The 15,927-nt window shown below is 39.8% G+C and overlaps 3 protein-coding genes and 1 pseudogene across 3 annotated transcripts; 2 read left to right on the top strand and 2 right to left on the bottom strand.

The window, feature by feature from the left end:
• Positions 1-17: 17 nt before the first annotated feature.
• On the top strand, positions 18-2,441 carry LOC123466425. Its single transcript, XM_045167100.1, has 2 exons — positions 18-895; positions 1,412-2,441. Exons 1-2 carry the CDS (start codon positions 193-195, stop codon positions 1,882-1,884), a joined length of 1,176 nt encoding a protein of 391 aa, XP_045023035.1. The 5' UTR covers positions 18-192; the 3' UTR covers positions 1,885-2,441.
• Positions 2,442-3,276: 835 nt separating this feature from the next.
• Positions 3,277-4,565, bottom strand: LOC123467038 (opsin Rh3-like). Its single transcript, XM_045167104.1, has 2 exons — positions 4,203-4,565; positions 3,277-3,762 (listed from the first exon to the last, which is right to left on the bottom strand). The coding sequence occupies exons 1-2, from the start codon at positions 4,493-4,495 to the stop codon at positions 3,633-3,635; spliced, it is 423 nt and encodes a 140-aa protein (XP_045023039.1). The 5' UTR covers positions 4,496-4,565; the 3' UTR covers positions 3,277-3,632.
• A 1,653-nt stretch (positions 4,566-6,218) lies between these two features.
• LOC123467050 lies at positions 6,219-9,215 on the bottom strand. The gene has a single exon (XM_045167120.1). The coding sequence runs from the start codon at positions 9,213-9,215 to the stop codon at positions 6,219-6,221; it is 2,997 nt and encodes a 998-aa protein (XP_045023055.1).
• Positions 9,216-12,108: 2,893 nt separating this feature from the next.
• Positions 12,109-15,368, top strand: LOC116932962 (annotated as a pseudogene).
• Positions 15,369-15,927: the final 559 nt, after the last annotated feature.

Below are 15,927 nucleotides of genomic sequence, written 5' to 3'. Positions count from 1 at the left end.
CACAACCCAGTTTTAGGAGTGTAACTCAAGGACGAGCTAAACGATTTGTAATAATCAGTCTATTCAAAGCATTGCTAGGACGATCGTGCCGCGCATGCGAGAAAAGATGAAAAGGATGTTATTCCGGCTGACTGGCGTGAATATAGCTATATTCGCGGTGCGGATACACCTTGTCTTAGTTCGTGCATTACCATGGAGGACTTGGCACCCGAGGAGAACGTTACATCGTTACGGCAAAACATTTCTTTTGATTTCCCCATAATGGGACAGAACATTACTTACGGCCAAGAAGTGTTCCGTAAATCCGTCGTCATCGTCGGCGTGCTTTTGAATTGCCTCGTTTTCTTTGTGGTGAGTTTTTCGCGACAGTTGCGCTATCCGCGTCATACTTTTTGGGCTGTTATTGCCTTCTTCGAATGTGTCTTTTTGGTCAAATGCGCACTCGAACTGGCCGTCGTTGTGCATCACGATCATTTGGCGTGTCAAATTTTAGTTCTTCTGGCACCTGTCGACTACTCAATCCTGTTGCTTTGCCTTTCATTGGCTGCACTCGATCGTTATTTGGCAATCGTCCGCTACGAATGGTACAAGTCCAGCGTGAGCAATCGAGGAGTCATCGTTTTGATTTCTCTATTGTCCATATTGACTTTTATCGTAATAACGAGTCCATTCTGGACTGGCTATTTTTCCATTTATACCTGTACGAACAATTTGACCCACATGCATTGGATCCTCATTTGGGACTTGTTTTTGGGCACTGCTGGCGTCATCCTGCACCTCATGATTTTCATGGAATCCAAGGCTCTTATTCAACAGTACTTAGTAAATCGCCATCAGGAACCGATTACCGTCAGATTCGTCAACTCGGTGGCCCTTCAACACAATTCTCTTCCTGGTAAATTTTGAATTATATATATATTTTTTGTGTTCTCGTTACAGCTGTTGCTGAGGTTCTGCACATCTTTGTTTCCTAGGAGACCATAAGTGCGAGGCTTCAGTATCATTGAAAAGTCCGCAAAGATATCAAAGAAAATAACAACAGATGCTTTTTTACGGGATTACATGCACAGCTGTTTCTTACCGATGAGACATTTCTATATTAATGCCTCCTTTTGTAAAGATCGCTCTGCTCCCTCGTATTCTTCACCAGAGCTAGCTTGATTTGTTTATCCAGTTAATAACCCCACTCACGCAATTGCACCACTTAGGCCTTTTCAGTCTCTATCCTTTAAGTAGTGCCTCTAAGTGCATAACTCGTGCAGAAAAACTTCGTATGGATTAGTTGAACGGTACTAATGCGCACATGAAGCAGGTCTCTTGAAAGTATTCCTGCTTGTGTAGCTACTTGTTATTTAACTGCTGTATGTTGTGCCAAATCAGTAGCTACTTTTATTATTTCATTATCTCTTAGGAAGAGGAGCAGAACCGTCGCCATCAGCTGACAGGATTTTCTTCAATTTTCCAAAAAATTCTACTTTGGCTGACAATGAACATTCCCGCCAACGTCTCCCTGCTCATCAACTACCGTCTTCCATTGAAAACCTTGACAATGAATGTTTCCCTTGGATGTATCAAGCAGGATCAAAACTTAATCGACTTGAAATACGCGCCGCCCTCAACATGTCCGTCAACATCTTGCCGTTTTGGTTGTGTACATTTCCGGTTTCATGTAGTGTTGTAGTCCTGTATTGGTGCATCCGGCTCGAGGGCGAGTGCGGTAGCATTTTGCTTCCATGGCCTTACTTGTGGAATCTCTTCCTACTCCATAGCATCTATAATCCGGTTATGTACATGGCCACCAGTTCCGAATTCTGGCGGGCTCTCGTTCACATAACGAACAAAGTTGCGATCGCGTTTCATGTTAAGCTGGCAAGTGGAATTTGAACGCGTTACCTCCTGTCCATCTTTCCAAAAGAACGTCAGCTGACGATTTATTTTCACGCTTGTTTGTAAATGTATCTAGCTGATATCGCCCGACTATTACTGTAACATTTTCTAAGTTGGGTCGATAATCCGGATCATTCGGTCTCTTGTCGTGGAATTCTAAATATGAATGCATAGTGTCTACTTTTATCTGGAAGTATTGTCGCGACTGTTTTACCGGTACGTTTGTAATATTTTTGTATGGATCACTGAATTTGACCTAAGAATCTAGTTCTGATGACGCTGTTTAGAAGAAGGCCCCGAGATAAAAGAATGATTCCTACTTTAACCTGGTTTTTCATAGAAATTTAAATCCCTCTTTTGGGTTTTCATTGCAAAAAAAAAAAAATTTAAGGTACCCAATCACCAGTTTTCTAGTTCATTTTGTGTAATGTTTTTTTTTATATTTTCCACTGTGGCACCCACTGCATATTATTTTTTAACATCAATGTCGCCCGTTATGTCAAATTGTACAATTATTGGTCTAAATAAAGATTGCGGAAGTTTCCTGATAGGGATTCTTGCAAAACGGAATGGCAAACTACATGTCTCCTCATGAGTCATGTCGACCGACCCTAATTTTTTTCTGAGATTTCTCCCGATAGATGGTGGTTTTTTTCGCGAAAGCTTGGCGAAATCAGGCCGCGAACTTACTTTTGAAGGCCGTGCTTCCGGCATCGCCTAGCAATGGACTTCATATGAAAGGCCGTGTATATGAGCAATTTCTATTCTGTTTACGTAAGGTCTTACGTAAACAGCAGAGTCATAGAACCCTGGTTGGTTCACGACATGGGGGGAATCTTCTGTCGTTGTGTCTAATTTCGGAAATAGCAGTCAGAGCCTCCAGCGGGTGTGTGATGAATGCACAATCAGAAAATATGTTTGAAAACTTCAACAGCCAATCACAACATTGATAAGGGAAACGACGGAGCAGACGACACCAGTAAAATTGAAGCTCGAAAAAAACACTGATAATGGCCGTTGAATAACTCAGTTTCTCTCGATAGATGACTCTGATTCTAGTTTCCACCACTGTGCCCCGCCGTCATTTGAATGGTACAGTAAAGTCTACTTGCTGATTTGCATGCTATTTCTTTAAGTTTTTATTTGCTGTCAGACAATGTTTTCATATCTTTAGGTGCAATTCCTATCCGCAGCCCTGCAGTGTGCAAAAAAAAAACAGTGGAAAAAATCTACTTGTGGTGCTGATCTGCACAATGGTGGCTTCATGTAAGCAATCTAGAAATAACCTATCAACAGTAATTGTTGTTTATATTTTGCTTTCACATGCAAATCTATGACAAATATTTATATTAGCTAAACTGTTATTGAACATAGGAGTACTGCAGTATTAAAATACTCTTCCCTTAAGGAAATTTACAGCTGTGGACTTTCTTTAGATGACTCTTGTATCAGAAATATTTTCCTGCTTCTTGGAACAAGGAACATAGGATGTCTTGATGCAAACGAAGTGTCATTGGAAAGATTGTAAAAAGATGTTAAGCCAGAGAGCCAAAAATTACGAGCCAATGACCAACTCAGTGGAATCCTGGATACTTAATCACACGTCTTTGGTACTTTGTACTTTGCATATAAGGTTTGAGTATATTTTCGAATTTTCGCTACTGAACTTTTGTTTTCGGTTTGACATTTTCATGGCACGTTTTCAAACGATGAATATCATGGTCCATATCATTTTCTTAAATGGTTTACCTGTTTGGCCGAAAGACCAGCGGCCCTGGAAGGCTGAATAGACGGCCAAGTAGGCAGCAAGCGAAGAAATCGCAGATTGTCAGGTTGATGATGAACACGTTAGCCGGTGTCCTCAATCGTTTGAACCTAGTAAACCAATGTTTATTTGATATTCAATTTTTCAAAGCCCCCCTTTTTTCTTTAAAAAATAAAATCCAATGATGCACCAGTTGATCGAATGCATTACGTTTTTCTTTTTTTACTAAGTCCGCTGCACAAGGAAATGCGCAAGCTCATTATTCAGTCGTCGCTTATTTATTGGACGACGAGACGGGCGTTTCCTCTTCCGCAAAAACGTATAAATAACCCACCGTTGAACGACCCCCTTTATTATGCCATCAACATTATGTACACATCCCAGTGCGTAAAACGGACGAATATAAAGCTTAGAATTAACACGGCTTCATCCACGGCGCACTGTGCGTGAATTCCTATCGCACAATTTCTCGCTCTACATCATTCCAACGCACAATCGGCTATAAATCTCCATTTTTCTAGCAAAAAAACAAAAATGTGCAAATGTTTACCTCGAAAAGACGTAGAGGATAGCCGAGTTGGCTATAACGCCAAACAGGACGATAAAGGCGAGCAGGACGCCTAAACTTATGTGAACGTGACGTGGTATGACGCCTCCCTCGAGTATATTCCTCTGAGCGGGTGTCCACAATCCGCCATCCCAATCGTCCCAGTCGATGCGAACATCAGGCGATGAGAGCGACGTCTCGTTACGGCCACTGATATTCATAAAGATGTCACTACCGTTGGCGTTCACATCGACGTCGTCGCCCGACGCATCAGGCACTGTCCAGTTCCACCACATCCAAGTTTCGCTAATGTTCTCATTAGCCACTTCTGAAAATTCAATCCTTCGATTTCAGCAAACTCGTGTAAACGGCGTGCGAAAACCCACCAGGGATCTATCTGCTCTTCATTGTGATCTCCAATCACTTTTTCGGAAATCATTTTTTTATTTCATTTTCATTTTTATTTATTTATTTTTTTTTTTTCATTTTTGGTTTTGCTCTTGACCTTCCATTCTCAATTTCCCGGAGGATTCCTGCATACGATAATGGTTATGTTGTCATGGTAACAGCATATCTGTCTCTAAACGAAAGAGTTTTCCAGGAGCCCATCATTCGTGGCCAAGTGTTGTCTACGCGTACGCGAGGTCCGCGTCAAAGTGAAAGTTGAATGAGCCGTTTTGTAAATTGGTGGGCGGTTGTAATTATGGACGAGAACGGGCCGTCATTTGCACGAGCGACGGTGAGACGTAATTGTGTAAAAGGAAACTGCAAGAGGATTGATCGTTAGTGTCAATTTCAATCATAAAATTTCAGACACTGTCTGTAAACTGAAATACTGAATAACAGACCTCCATAACCTAAATCTGTTCGTCATGGGCAAAAATTTATGCAGTTTTCATTCTTAATTTTTATGGAATATCGTCAGCAACGAAAACGGGATATTCAGTAATTACGGGATCATATTAAAATTAAATCGAAGAAAAAAGTTCATCAGAAAAATTTATTTTATTCAGTCATTTGTTTAGACAGCATAGATGCGTACATAATTTTCATTAAATATTACATCTAATACTGTCCAACAACAATTAAAAAACAATAAGAACTTCATTGTCAAGAACTCACAATTTTAATGAAAGGATGATTTTGACCACTTGCCTAACCTCTTTACAAATAACTCGTGTTAATGCATGAAACAAGAAATTCTCTTGCAGTCGGAATCCGTCGACAGTGCCTGAAGACGATGAGTAGACTTTGAAGTTCACATTTTGCTGCAAACTGTAAATATAGTCTTTATGGTAAATGACCAGAACACTGCTTTCGGAAACCGTTACGCAGAGAATTTCTTCCATACATTTGACCAATGGAAGAATACTTCTTAAGAGGATATCACGTCGTCAAAAAATTAAAGAGAAAGGAAAATGAAGTAAAGAATCGAAAAAAGAAATATCCTCCTTACAACTAATTCGTGAAAATGTATGAAACAAGAAATTCTCTTGCAATCGGAGTCCATCGACAGTGCCTGAAGACGATGAGTAGACTTTGAAGTTCGCATTTTGCTGCAAACTGTAAATATAGTCTTTATGGTAAATGACCAGAACACTGCTTTCGGAAACCGTTACGCAGAGAATTTCTTGTTAACCAATGGAAGAAGTCTTCTTAAGAGGATATCACGTCGTCCAAAAATCAAAGCGAAAGAAAAATGAAGTAAAGAATCGAAAATAGAAATATCCTCCTTACAACTAATTCGTGAAAATTTATGAAACAAGAAATTCTCTTGCAATCGGAGTCCGTCGACAGTGCCTGGAGACGATAAGTAGACATTGAAGTTCGCATTTTGCTGCAAACTGTAAGTTTAGTCTTTATTATGATAGATGTCCAAGACACTGTCTTCGGAAGCCGTTACGGAGAGAATTTCTTCCTTACATTTTACCAATGGAAAAACGGTTCTTATAGGAGGACAACGAGTAGCCCAAAAGTTGAAGAAAAAATTAAGCGAAGAATTGAAAGATGACGGAAAGGTTATTTGCCGATTGATGTTAGTTGTTCGTAGGCAAGCTTACAGTTGTTGATCTTGCCGTAAATCGTAACCTTCCCGGTGGGAGAAGAGGGTCGGTTTATTTCAACCGAAAGCTCCTTATTCATTTGCTTGATTTTTAAGTTGTCAACACCATCCAAGGTTAGGTCAGGACATTCCAAACGAACAGGAAGCCCGTCAAGAAGGTCCTTCGCAGCCGCCTTACGGTTTTCTGCATCATTTCCCGATATTGTGAAGTTGTAATCACGACGGACAGATTCTCCTACTTTTGTCTGTATTCGTACACCAAATTTTAAGTTGACGCGATCTATGTTTTTACCTCCTTTGCCAACAATGTGTGGGTAATTTCCCTGGGATACTTTTAGCAGCATCACCTTATCAGGGAATGTCTCCATTTTTATTTGCGCGGTAACGATTTTAAAATTTGGTGTTGAAACGCTGTTTGGATTCACCGTTTGGGCTCTGGTATTTACTGGCACGTTAGTTCTTGCGTTGCTGGGCTTGCCTTTTTGTGTATTTTTTGGGCAAGGAAGAGGGGGTTGTTGTTCCTCCTGATCAAGAAGCTTCTCTTTCATATCGCCTTTGACTTTACAGTCCAAGTTCGGTACAGGATTCTTGGTTTTCTTTGCCTTTTCATCAGCGAAAAACTTTTTGATCTCTGTAAACGCGATACCTTCCTGTTCGTCATTTTCTACGGGTGGAAGCTGTTTGTCCACTGATTTCTCACATTCATCCGCCAGTAGTTGAAACGGATTCGAGTTGACATTTGGTTTCATTGAACCACTACCTTGTATCCTGGCTTGGGAAGTGGGCACTTTAGGCGTTCTGTTGTTTATCGTGTCCTTAACTTGTTTGACAGGTCGGGATTCTTTTAGTATTTGCCCTTGTTTTTGCGGAACAGGTAACTGTTTTTGCTGTCCCTCAAGCTCTTGGTTAATTTCTTTATGTATCTCCTCGATTGTTCTGGGTCCGTTTTCCGCTCGACGAGGTTTCCATCCAGTTTTGCGTAGATCTACTACATCTTGAATCATGAAGCGGATACGGCTAGATACTTTCCGCTCACCAGCTATAGTCTGTAAAGTTTGGATGTATGAGGTCATAATTTGAGCGTTGGTAAAATTTGGCCTAACTCCATTGTCTGGAAGTGTAGAACTCTCTAATTGCTTGCCAACGGTGGTCAGCAGCTTGCAGAGACACTCAATCGAGTCTTCGTCTTCCTTGTGACTCAGTAACTTTCGAATGCATTGATGCATAACGTTCGAAGAAATAACATTGACTTTGAATAGTTCGCCAATGAATATTATGTTTCCAAACGATGTTCTTCTATTCTTGTCAACGAGTTCCTTTAATTCCTCTTGTAACTTATGCTTTTCTGTTTCGGTTTCGGCGTTTTCAAACTCAAGTCGTTTCTGTTCTGTCTTGACTAATCCCGCACTATCCTTTTCAAATTCCCTCTGGCAATGGGATAGGATCAGCTTGCGGAAGTTAATCGTTTCCGCAGGATTGGATGAAGATGCAACGTCTTTGGTCGATAGTGCCAAACACATGTTTGCGTAGATGGAGGCAAAAATGGATTCCTCGACCGCTTTTGCAAAAAAGATTCTGATGACCCCGGCCAAACAATCTTGGCTGTCAATATTGGTTTCTTGTATCTTTGCTAATAAGCGCTGGTAGTTGGATGGTGTAAGCTTATTTAAGATTCCACGAATGGTTCTCAAAATCTCTTCGCTAGATGTCTTGTTGCCGTCCTCAGATTTTGCAGACAGCCTTTTGGGTATCCAAACATTGGGATTGTTTGCCTTTCTCGGCTCCTCCTGTGAACTCATCAGTCTTATTTCTCGTTTTCTTGGTTGACCATGTTCCATTGCTGGGAACAGTGGGTGATAAGAACGAGTCATAAATTCAACTCCCTGGTTGGTCGGGGTTGATTTTTCACTGTGTGAATCACGAAGAATACCGAAATATAGCAGACTTTTGATGTTGGTGGTCCCAACGCTGTCTTTCAGTTCCATGAGCGCACGCCGATCATACACCCTTCTCGTTGTCTTTGTTACCGGAAGAGTGTTTGGTTCAGCTTCGATATCTTGTCGCTGGATACTTGGTGGTGCAAAAACAGCTACTTCGGGCTCCTTGATCTGCTCTTGATGAATTTGGCCAGCAGGAGACGAATTGGCTTCGATCTTCGCAAGCTTTCCAGTAAGTTCTTTGTTGGATTTTCGTAGTTGGACAATTTCTTCTTGCATTTGTTTAATTAAACGGTCTTGATCTGAAAGGAATGTTCGCGCCCTCTCCAACTGCAGGTCCTTCAAAGCCAATGCCTGAGTTCGCTTTTGGTTCAGCAGGGCGTAACGCTGCCTCAGTTTTTCAAATTCCTTCTGATATTTCTCTGTTTTTTGTTTCAGATCGCTACGAAGTTTGGAGATTTCTTTGTGAAGAGCATCATGGAACGGTTGGAGTTTCCTTGTGTTCTCCAACTCCTGGTCTTTTTGGGCCAAAAGCTGGGTCGTTTTGTCCTCTAGCAAGATTCGCTGACATTTCAGATTTTCTAACTGTTCCTGATGTTCTTTTTCTCGATAGCTCAAGTCATTGCGCAATTTCTCGTTTTCCTCCTGAAGATTGTCGCGAGCCATTGTAATTTCGAAAACTTGCTGCTGCAGCTGGGTAATTTCCTCCACATCATCATTTATGTTTTGTGAAGGGGCAGCGTCAGTTTTGTTAACTCTCTTGTCCCTTTCATTCGGCAGATGTTGACAGGCCTTACTAATCGGGCAAGTGGTCTGGCTGGTGGAAAACTCTTGCTGGGTTGATTTCTGGTTTGATGTCTGGGTTTCTTTCTGGTTTGATGTCTGGGTTTCTTTCTTGTTTGACTTATGTGTCGATTGACCGTCTGGTTGGGACCGTACCTTATCGGCAGCGGTTGGGTCGGCGGATCCGAAAATCCACGTAGGAAGAAAATAAAGGATTAACTCTTTGAAAGCCATTTCGATGGTTAATAAGAGTTGTTTGTTGCTATAGGAGCTATAACAGATGTGTTTCATCAAAACATCTCGTGCCCTTATGCTAACGCCCACTAAAATGGCAGCCAACATTCTCCCTTTTCTCCAAATAAGTTTGATTAGAGAATGCTTTTCCACAAGAAAATGGAAAAGTATAGTAATTATTCAAAAAGAAAAATTTTTATTCACATATTTCAAACTGATTCACGCAAATATCTTGAAGGGAAATGAATATTAATAAGAAATTTCCTGATTATCTAATTGATCGATTGACTGAAGTCTAAGGACACTGAGGTATAGCCATCTGGCGGCCATGGCTGTCATTTGTGGAATACCCTGCTGGATGGAGCTGGCGTTATGGCTGAGATATGCGGGATTAGGGTGGGAGAGCTTCTGGTAATTTCCACCAAGTTATTCTGAGCTGTTTCGTGCAAGTTTTAAACTCTTACATGTTTTCCGTTATTGATTCCGTTATAACGGAATCAATATCGAATGTTATACCATTTAGAAACTCAACCTGAGCCGGATCCATGTATAGGGCGACCTCTTTTATAGCTTAAGGGTGAAGAATAACACGAATGATGAGGCCCACTTAATTGATAACAGAGTGTTAGTTGTCGATGCGCGATAGGCTTACCGTTTCGCGTGAAGTTTCACCAAAATTTGTATCAGCCAGACATAAAGGTTTCAAAGTTTATGAATCTCGCTATTCGAACATGTCCGTCCTGAACTTGAGCCTCGTTAAAAAGGAAAGGGAAAACGGGAAAGCAATGAGAAAGAGAGAGATGAGAGATAGAGAGAGAGAAAAAGGAGTAGTGTTCCACTTAATAACGTGCTTTGCTGATAGAATTACGGAAAGCGTGAACGAGAAAGTGTATTTTGACCATTTCGATCTTATTCGTCGTGAGTTTCCGTTTCACGCTTTTCAGCGGTAGGGCAATGCCGATACTTTCTATTTTTTTTTTTTGCATCTTTTTTCTTTAATGGTAGTAGCACGTAGGGCCTAATAGCAAGTTAGGAGTAAGACATTCTTTTCAATTCGAGCAATATGACTATACGGTCAGAACCGCGTTCCTTTTTAGCAGATGATTGATCAATAGCGTAGACTTTTTTCACTGAAACCAGAAATTTTCTATCCATTTAATGTTGCCGAAACCCTTTTCTCATCCCCTCTTTTTCAAAACCATAATGGCCGATTTTGAAGTGCTGACCAATAGGATTCAAGTGGGGTAAGGGTCTATATCGTCTCCTGCTGTGCTAGCAACAGATACCTGAGAAGAGATGTCGGGTTTTTGCTATGTTAGACGTTAAATTTCTTTCAAAGTTTTGGTAATTTAACTTGCAATATATGAACCACGATGTACCAGGAGAGGTGGGCAAACGCGAGAGGAAAGAACTGTGCCAAGTTTCAGTTCTTATTCTCACTTCTGCCGCTAGGTTCTCTAGTGTTAGTGGCCCTCAAATCTGGCGCCAAGTTTAACCATTGTGGATAAAGCATCGTGGTTTAAGGGTGTTTTAGTTCAGTAACAATAAAATTAACACAATGCTAGTTTCTAATAACGTAAAATCAATTACAATTTATAGGTTTTTTTCAGAATAATTGTTAATTCTTGTTTGTTTTTATCACTTTTGAAATGTAACAAAAAAAAATGCAATAAAAATTACGATATTGATCACAATTTGGACAGTTTTCTTGACTTATGTAGCATACTCGACTTTTTGGTCTCATCCATCTCATTTTTTTTTTCAACTTAGCTTGAAAGCGAAAACGAAGGACAATGTATTCATAGACTAGAAATGGAATCGTCACACGTTGATGTGTTTCGCAGCAAACAGAGTAGAAGCTGAATTTTGACACCTTTTCAATAACCGACTCAAAAGAATCCCTGATATAGCTGTCATTTCCATCGAAATGTTTAATCAGTAAATTCCTCCACACAAGAAATAAAAAAAAAAAAATTCTGTGTAACCTTTTTTAGCCCACCCTTATGGCATCATCTCTCAATTTCCAGCTACTTAATAGGGCACCACCATTTACAGAGTTCTTGATGATGAATTCTTCTTTAAAATATCTAGAACACACACGATCTTTTCTAGAAAATTTTCTGTCACTTCTTTCCAATTTTTTACCCCAGAAAATGAATTGCCTTTCTTCTTTGGGTGGTTTAAATACCTTAGCATCATTTTCTTTGGCTGATTTGTATCCCGTAGAACATCCAACCACGAAGCATTTAACCATTTCGCAACACAATTTATCAAAAACACATTACTACCCTAAGTTAAAGAACGAAATGATCAAATGAAACAACGAAATGGAATCTACTATCGACAAGATGGCAGACGCTTTACTTTTGATAATTCGCGCCAAATCTGAGGGCCACTAACACTAGAGAACCTAGCGGCAGACGTGAGAACAATTACCGAAAGTTGGCACAGTTTTAAGCGGGGAAGCCCTACTGCGTTTGCCCACCTCTCCTGGTACATCGTGATATGAACGATACCATAGCAAAAATTGTCTACTTGAAAAGCTCTTACTCTCCTCACTTAGATTATGTGTATCACATACCAAATGTGTCAATCCTTTTGACCAACTATCACAATAAGGTAAATTGAAGCAAAAAATGTTATGCAATTTTATTTTTTTTGTCTTGATTTTGGTATTTCTAGCCCTTGAATTTTCTCCCTCTTATTGGTTATTGCTGTCGGTCTCTAATCTAATCTTACTCAACCTAATACTATTCTGAGTAATCCTTTTGGTTATCATCTTACAAAGTGCCAAATTAAAGAGTAGTGAGGTTTATCTACTACCATAGAACAATAAAATTACAAGTAGAGGAGGTAAAGGAGGAAGTCAGAATTAATGCATTTTGTCACAGGGATGGGGCTTAGTAATTTCAAACCTTCATTACATCACATGCTTCATTGAACAGATGGAAGTAAAACTTTGACCTCTTCTTCCCATGAAGTAGTGGTGCCTAATGATGGAACACCATTCCACAAGAATGATATAAAAGCTGAATTGTTTTCACAAGTGGGGATTGATTCCACAATTTCAGCTTCCCAGGCAGATACCGATCCACAAAGCCATGGGTAATAGATAATATAAAATTATAATTGATTTAACAAAAATACTTGCTGAGATTGAATGCAAAAATTTTGTTATCGTAAACTGATCGTTGTGTTGAAAAAAGCAAAAATGGATATTCGAAATGAAGGTACTTAAATTAACATAGATGTTCATGTGAAAAAATTTGTAAAAGTATGTCTTGAAATAGTTAACAGGCATCATGATTTAATGCACAATGAATGACAGATCCTTTCATTCACTAAGTCATGCTGGTCAAGCAAGATGGTGTTGGGAACATACAGTGTCCCAGAGTTGTTTACATTTTGTACACATTCTGTGTTGGCTTCTATTCACCCAAGTAGTCAATAATCACTTTTGTGTCTTTCGTAAAGCAAAGGATTCTATTATTCTATCAGCTGCTTGCTTCATTTGAATCCTGTTGACACAAAGCTATTAGAATTTCAGGAGGTAAACAGCATAGAAATAAAAAATAAATCAAAAATTTTTTAGTTGGCTTTTTTGCCTAATGTTATTGTTGCATTTAACTTTTGAAAGCATGGAAGTGTAAACAACTAAACATATGTTCAGGCTTCAGGGTCAAGTTAATGAAATGGTTGAGCCAAAAATGAATTTTGCATTACTTTTGAACAGGCCCAGCAATCTTTACTTGCGGCCTTCCAGTGCCGGGAATGTGTTATGCTATTATGCATGCAATTACTCAACAAGGAATTAGGTAACCAATTCTGTTTTAAATCAAATTTTTATTATTCAAATTATTTCACAGCAGTATTTAACATGTCAGAAATAATGCCATAAAGTAAGAAACGGAGTGCCCATTGTTTAAAGGTTTAGAGACTTGGCAAATGGTATTGCTGACCCATGGTTAAAGCGTCGATAAGGTTGCAGAAGGGTTGCGTTGCGTCCCAAAATCTACACATCATATTATTTCCGCCATTGCTGATACTGAACGCCGTCTTAGCGGAGTCCAGTTCCATCCTGAAGTTGATATCACTAAAAACGGTATTTTGGTTTCCTTTCCATCTAGTGCGAAACATTGACTTAATGGTTGGTGTAAAATTACAGGACGAAAAATGTTGCATAACTTCTTATTCGACATCTGTGGATTGCAAAGAGGTTTCACATTGGAGAAACGCGAGCAGCAGTATATCGATTACGTCCGGCGTACGGTAGGACGTAATAAGATCGTGTTCATGCTGGAAAGCGGCGGAGTCGATTCCGCCGTTTGTGCTGCCCTTCTCTATAAAGCACTTCTACAGGATGACGACTCGTCGCGAGTGCATGAAATCCATATCGATAACGGTTTCCTGCGTTAAGACGAATCCGAGCAGGTCGTCACTAGTTTACAGCAACTCGGGCTCAATCTTCGTGTGATTTGAGATACTTTTCTGGAACGTTCAGAATCTTATGATTGGCAAAAATTTGATACGAGATTAATTGATACGTCGTCGTGTCATAACTCAAATTCTACGGTTTATAATTCTATGACCGAGTTTTTTTTTTTACAGACAGTGGCTTCTCATTTCTTATTCATACCAGCGATCAGATTTGATGTTTCGAATTGTTTAGGGTTGTTGTAAGTTTGACTTTCTACGTGCTTCCACCAATGTGCATGATCGCCAAACTTTGTCGTTGTGCCGGACTGTTAATTCGGAAGAAAAACGTCGAATTATTGGCGATACGTTTGTCAAAGTGGCAAATAGAACGACTAACGAAAATTTAAATCTCACTTGGGGTAATCTACTTCACGGACAAGGTATCAACCATCTCTTTTTTGCATGTATTATATTGCCTAATATTCAATGTCATCATAAATGAAAATATTACAGATGCTATGAGACCGGATTTTATTGAATTCGCCTCGCATAGGGCTTCTTCAAGCACTGATGCCATAAAGATTCATTATGACGATTCCGAAGTGGTTCTTCAGTTACGCCTTCACGACCGTGTATTAGAATCTCTTCAAGGTAATTGCATTAAGGTGTTACCTGCGTTATGGCATTCCAGTAATATCTTTACGCTTTTCGCAACTTTTCCCAACAGACTTCCATAAAGATGAAGTAAGAGCCTTAGGTCGCGAGTTGGGTCTGCCCGCAGAATTACTGGAACGTCACCCGTTCCCTGGTCCCGGTTTGTCAATTCGAATCATTTATGCCGAAAAACTGTTCATGGAAGCTGATTTCGGTGAGACGCAAGTCCTGATTCGTTTGATGGTTAATTATGCTAACATGGCAGCCAAGGAACATGCCTTGCTCAATCGGATTGAAATCGCGACGTCGGAAGAAGAGTCTTCTAGAAGAACTGTCTAGTAGCAACCAGTTTGTTTCCACGCACACTGCCTATTCGCATTGTCGGTGTTCAGGTATAAGTCTATTTAGGTGTCAGAACTGAAATTGTACTTTTAGAACTTTTAAAACACCACATAAATTTTATTAACAACAGTTTACTTTTACAACTTTCAAAATCTTGTTAACCATTTAAAGGAGAACAAAACTGATTTTTTAGATTACCGGAATTTCAACTTCCGGTTTTAAATGCCAAATAACTCCCTATTTGTTGGTCCGTCAGAAAAAATATTCACATTTTCGTGATCCTCGTCAAATTTGGGGTCGACTCCATGTATCAGCTCAAAATACCCGAAAATCGTCAAAAATCGCAAATTTTCCTGAACTCAAATCGCGTTCATGAAAAATCGCAATTTTGGTCAAATCCGACTTTTGGCTAAAAAAACGTCATTCCAACCCCAAATTTGATAAGGATCACCAAAATCATACTCGTTTTGTTACGGGATCAGTATTTCCTAAAATATGGGCTACTTCCGGATAATTTTCGTGACAATTTGAAAAAATTAAAAAATGAGCTGTATTATTCTAACAATTTCAAATCTTTTCTCGGTATGTTATTATCTGTTCAGTATTGCTATCGTTGTCTGTGTATTAGAAAAGGAAATCTTTAAAAAGATTGCTGTTTGTAGTAGGGTTTCACCTTGTCAGCTGTTTATGACCAGTAGCCTGTTTATATGACTGACAATTATGACATCAATTTTCACTCAACGCAATTTCTATTATATTGTAGCACGGAGGAATAACGCTGAGACTCAAGTAGCGATTAAGATTGTATTCACTGTCGATACGCACACACACACAGTACTAACAAACAGTTACAACTAGACTGGGGCGACAGCAAGGGACACACACAAGTATTTATGCACTAACGTAGACAGCAGCTACCGGGAGAAATATCTGCTGACAAGACTGCCGGACATCTCGGGTAGAGTTGCGGTCAATAGCCGATACAGAAGCGCCGGACGTGACAACTAGTCCATGGGGCCTCAAATAACCGTGACATCTCCCTCCCTAGATAGCGAGTCGTCCCGACCGCTATTATTTTTTTTTAACCAGAAAAACGAATCTAAATTTTGAGACTTCTCCCTTTAGCTAAAATTTCTACAATTCGCTATACTACTGTTTCCCACTAAGGCCTACGGTTCAAAGCTTTCTTTACTGTAAGAGTGCTATAGCCTCTCTTGACTAAACTATGGAAGTCATTTGATCTGATCTACCCATTACAAGGTCAACACTATGCGAAGCATCAAGAAAAAATAAAACAGTC

This window comes from Daphnia magna, unplaced genomic scaffold (genome assembly GCF_020631705.1).
Source record: "Daphnia magna isolate NIES unplaced genomic scaffold, ASM2063170v1.1 Dm_contigs139, whole genome shotgun sequence".
NCBI classification, from domain to species: Eukaryota; Metazoa; Arthropoda; class Branchiopoda; order Diplostraca; family Daphniidae; genus Daphnia; species Daphnia magna.
The sequence above is the reverse complement of the archived record's forward strand: the minus strand, read 5'-3'. Positions and strand labels throughout refer to the sequence as shown.

Bases quoted from the DNA above. Each gene is read 5' to 3' on its own strand.
- LOC123466425 (XM_045167100.1), top strand. From the start codon at position 193: ATGGAGGACTTGGCACCCGAGGAGAACGTTACATCGTTACGGCAAAAC. The intron at 896-1,411 runs GTAAATTTTGAA...ATTATCTCTTAG, and splicing joins TCAACACAATTCTCTTCCTG to GAAGAGGAGCAGAACCGTCG.
- LOC123467038 (XM_045167104.1), bottom strand. From the start codon at position 4,495: ATGTGGTGGAACTGGACAGTGCCTGATGCGTCGGGCGACGACGTCGAT. The intron at 3,763-4,202 runs GTAAACATTTGC...TTGGTTTACTAG, and splicing joins ATCCTCTACGTCTTTTCGAG to GTTCAAACGATTGAGGACAC.
- LOC123467050 (XM_045167120.1), bottom strand. From the start codon at position 9,215: ATGGCTTTCAAAGAGTTAATCCTTTATTTTCTTCCTACGTGGATTTTC.